Consider the following 3,614-nt stretch of genomic DNA (forward strand, 5'->3'; position numbering starts at 1 on the left):
GAGCCTTCCTCCTGTGGGGAGGGAATAACAGCAATGGGTGTTTCCAACAGAAACTAGTCCTACAGGATAAATGCCCCAAGTTTTTTCCTATACTGCCTAGGAGAGAGATCCAGAATGCTTAGTACTGGTCAGAGTCCTCTCTCCTCGTTGCTGCTCTAGCCAGGATACCCATTCAAGTATTCCCTGGCATTAAACCGTTTCAAGCTTTCTTCTTGCTTACTTTTCTTTTTTCCTTTTTAAAGATTTCATTTATTTATTTTAGAGAGAACGAGTAAGAGAGAGCATACAAGGTGAGGGACAGAGGGAGAAGCAGACTCCCCACTGAGCAGGGAGCCCTATGTAGGGCTTGATCCCAGGACTCAGGGATCATGACCTGAGCTGAAGGCAGATGTTTAACTGACTGAGCCACCCAGGTGCCCCCTCTTGCTAACTTTCTAGAGTTTTCAGCCTGTTCTGGGATACACATCCAACCTAGTAATGCTCTTCAGGTGGGCCTAAGGGTCTACACTGAGTTCCAACCACTTTCTCTCTCCCTTATCATCATTTCTGCAGTCCTGCAGCTATGCCTATTAGTGGCAATCACATACTCATCTCTCTAATTGCAAAGTGGAGATAGATTCAACACCAAAATAATTCTAAACTTCTAATTTGCCTACCAGCAGAGGTGATGAGCAGAGGAGGAAAGTTACTGGTAATGGTTTCAAAGTGACTTCTTACACATCTCTTGATAAAGGCATGTGAAGTAATACCAGTGACAGCAACATCAGCAGTAACAGCTTTGGTTTTCGAAAGTGCTTCACTGATGTGAGAATATATGACTTTTGCCTAGACTTGATATGAGGAAGTGGTGATGCAACATGGGGGCTTAAATGGGTAGGAGAAGAATAAATGAAACAAGATGGGATTGGGAGGGAGACAAACCATAAGTGACTCTTAATCTCACAAAACAAACTGAGGGTTGCTGGGGGGAGGGGGGTTGGGAGAAGGGGGGGGTTATGGACAATGGGGAGGGTATGTGCTTTGGTGAGTGCTGTGAAGTGTGTAAACCTGGTGATTCACAGACCTGTACCCCTGTTTATAAAAAATAAAAAATTTAAAAAAAAAAAGAATATGGTCAAACCACTAAGGTAAAAAAAAAAAAAAAAAAAACCTCAAATAATAGGAAGGAGGAGAAGGAGAGATGGTAGAAGCATCATTAAGTTAGAAGTAGGTGCTTTTGAAGAACTTTACATATAATTTCATATTTAATCCTAAAAACCCTCTGTGGTACTGTTACTATCTGCCTTTAATGTGCAAGGATATTGAGGTAAAGAGCTTTATGTATCTTGTGTGAAGTGATAGCTTATTAGGATTTGAGGATTTGAACCTAGTTTAATATAGAAACCCACATGGTTAGCCACTCTTCTCTGATGCCCACTTATTCCCTAGGCATCAGCTTTTCAGAACTACCCATGTTTTAACAGCCTGTGGGCTGCACTCTTTCTCAGTACTGAGCCTTTGGGTGCTTTTTTATTCAAATTAAATATGTGTCACAGCACTCACAAAAGCACATATTTAATTTAACCTGGTGATTCACAGACCTGTACCCCTGGGGATAGAGTATTATGCCTCCATCAGAAAGGATGAATACCTAACTTTTGTAGCAACATGGACGGGACTGGAAGAGATTATGCTGAGTGAAATAAGTCAAGCAGAGAGAGTCAATTATCATATGGTTTCACTTATTTGTGGAGCATAACAAATAGCATGGAGGACATGGGGACTTAGAGTGGAGAAGGGAGTTGGGGGAAATTGGAAGGGGAGGTGAACCATGAGAGACTATGGACTCTGAAAAACAATCTGAGGGTTTTGAAGGGACGGGGGGTGGGAGGTTGGGGTACCAGGTGGTGGGTATTATAGAGGGCACGGATTGCATGGAGCACGGGGTGTGGTGCAAAAATAATGAATACTGTTATGCTGGAAATAAAAATAAATAAATAAATAAATAAATAAATAAATATTTCTTGGTCACTAAAAAAAAAAAAAAAAAAAAAATTAAATATGTGTCAGAAACACATTTCCAAGAGCAATCATACACTTTCTTAAAAAGTTTTGTTAAATTCGCTCAATTTACTATCATTATTGACCCTCATTAAATCACAGTTTATGCTGCCATTGCGTTAGTTACAGTATACATTCTCTCTTCATATCTATATTCTTCAACAGACAATATTAAGAACAGGGGCCATATTTTAATCATCTTTTTTTAAGTGGTTGACACAAAACCCAGGTAATAATAGAAAGCAAAACTGTTTACTGGATAACAGTGATATAAAAAGAGAACCAATGCAATCAGAAAGCTCCTTGGGGGAATAAAAGACCTTTGGCTCCTATGCTTTTTTATATTACTTCTAGGAGAAGGCCTTTGTAAATGGACTTGGGGAACTACAGCACAATCACAGAGTTTATCCTCCTTGGGCTCTCTGCCAACCCCCACATCCAGGCCGCACTCTTTGTGCTCTTCCTGGGGATTTACTTGCTGACTATCATGGGGAACCTGATGCTGCTGCTGGTGATAAGGGCTGATTTCCACCTCCACACCCCCATGTACTTCTTCCTGAGTCACCTTTCTTTTGTTGATATCTGCTTCTCTTCGGTCACTGTGCCCAAGATGCTGGAGAACCTTCTGTCTCAGAAGAAAACAATATCAGTAGAGGGCTGCCTCACTCAAGTCTTCTTTGTGTTTGTTGCTGCAGGAACTGAAGCCTGTCTGCTTTCTGTAATGGCCTATGACCGCTATGCTGCCATCTGCCACCCTCTGCTCTATGGACAGATCATGAGTAAACAACTGTATATGCAGCTTGCGTGGGGCTCTTGGGGACTGGGCTTTCTGGATGCATTCATCAACATCTTCCTAGCTATGAAGATGGTCTTCTGCAAGGCCCAAATCATCCCCCACTTCAGCTGTGAAATGCCCTCTCTCCTCTCACTGTCTTGTTCTGATATCTCCAGAAACCTCATTGCCTTGCTCTGCTCCACTCTTCTGCATGGGCTAGGAACCTTCCTTTTGGTCTTCTTATCCTATGCCTGTATTATCACCACCATTCTGAGCATCAGCTCCACCACAGGCAGAAGCAAGGCCTTCTCCACCTGCTCCTCCCACCTCACCGCAGTGACCCTTTACTATGGTTCAGGTTTGCTCCGCAATCTCATGCCAAATTCAGGTTCCCCACTTGAGCTAATCTTTTCTGTGCAGTATACTGTAGTCACTCCCATGCTGAATCCTCTCATCTATAGCCTGAAGAACAAGAAGGTGAAGGCAGCTCTGACAAGAACTTTGGAAAAGTATTTGCAACATATCGGGTGCTGAACTGAAAACAGAAAATGGTGGAGAACTGGAATATATCTGCATACAAAAGGACATTCAGTGAGTTTACAATAGTAAGGTATGCTTACCATGGCAGATGCTGCAACATAAAATAGAAGTCCATTAGAAAATGACTGAAAGAAATTTTAGGAAGAATGGTTCAATTCCTTTTCAAGGCAAACAAATTATGAAATAACCACCTTAATCTAGAGAGTTTTGTTATTCATATTTGTTCATTTTTCTCATTACAGAACATTAACCTTAAACT

At 41.6% G+C, this 3,614-nt stretch overlaps 1 protein-coding gene across 1 annotated transcript; it reads left to right on the top strand.

The window, feature by feature from the left end:
- The first annotated feature begins 2,410 nt into the window (after positions 1-2,410).
- Positions 2,411-3,349, top strand: LOC116593546 (olfactory receptor 8S1-like). The gene has a single exon (XM_032347840.1). The coding sequence runs from the start codon at positions 2,411-2,413 to the stop codon at positions 3,347-3,349; it is 939 nt and encodes a 312-aa protein (XP_032203731.1).
- The last annotated feature ends 265 nt before the right edge of the window (positions 3,350-3,614 follow it).

Source organism: Mustela erminea, chromosome 6 (assembly GCF_009829155.1).
Source record: "Mustela erminea isolate mMusErm1 chromosome 6, mMusErm1.Pri, whole genome shotgun sequence".
Taxonomy (NCBI): Eukaryota; Metazoa; Chordata; class Mammalia; order Carnivora; family Mustelidae; genus Mustela; species Mustela erminea.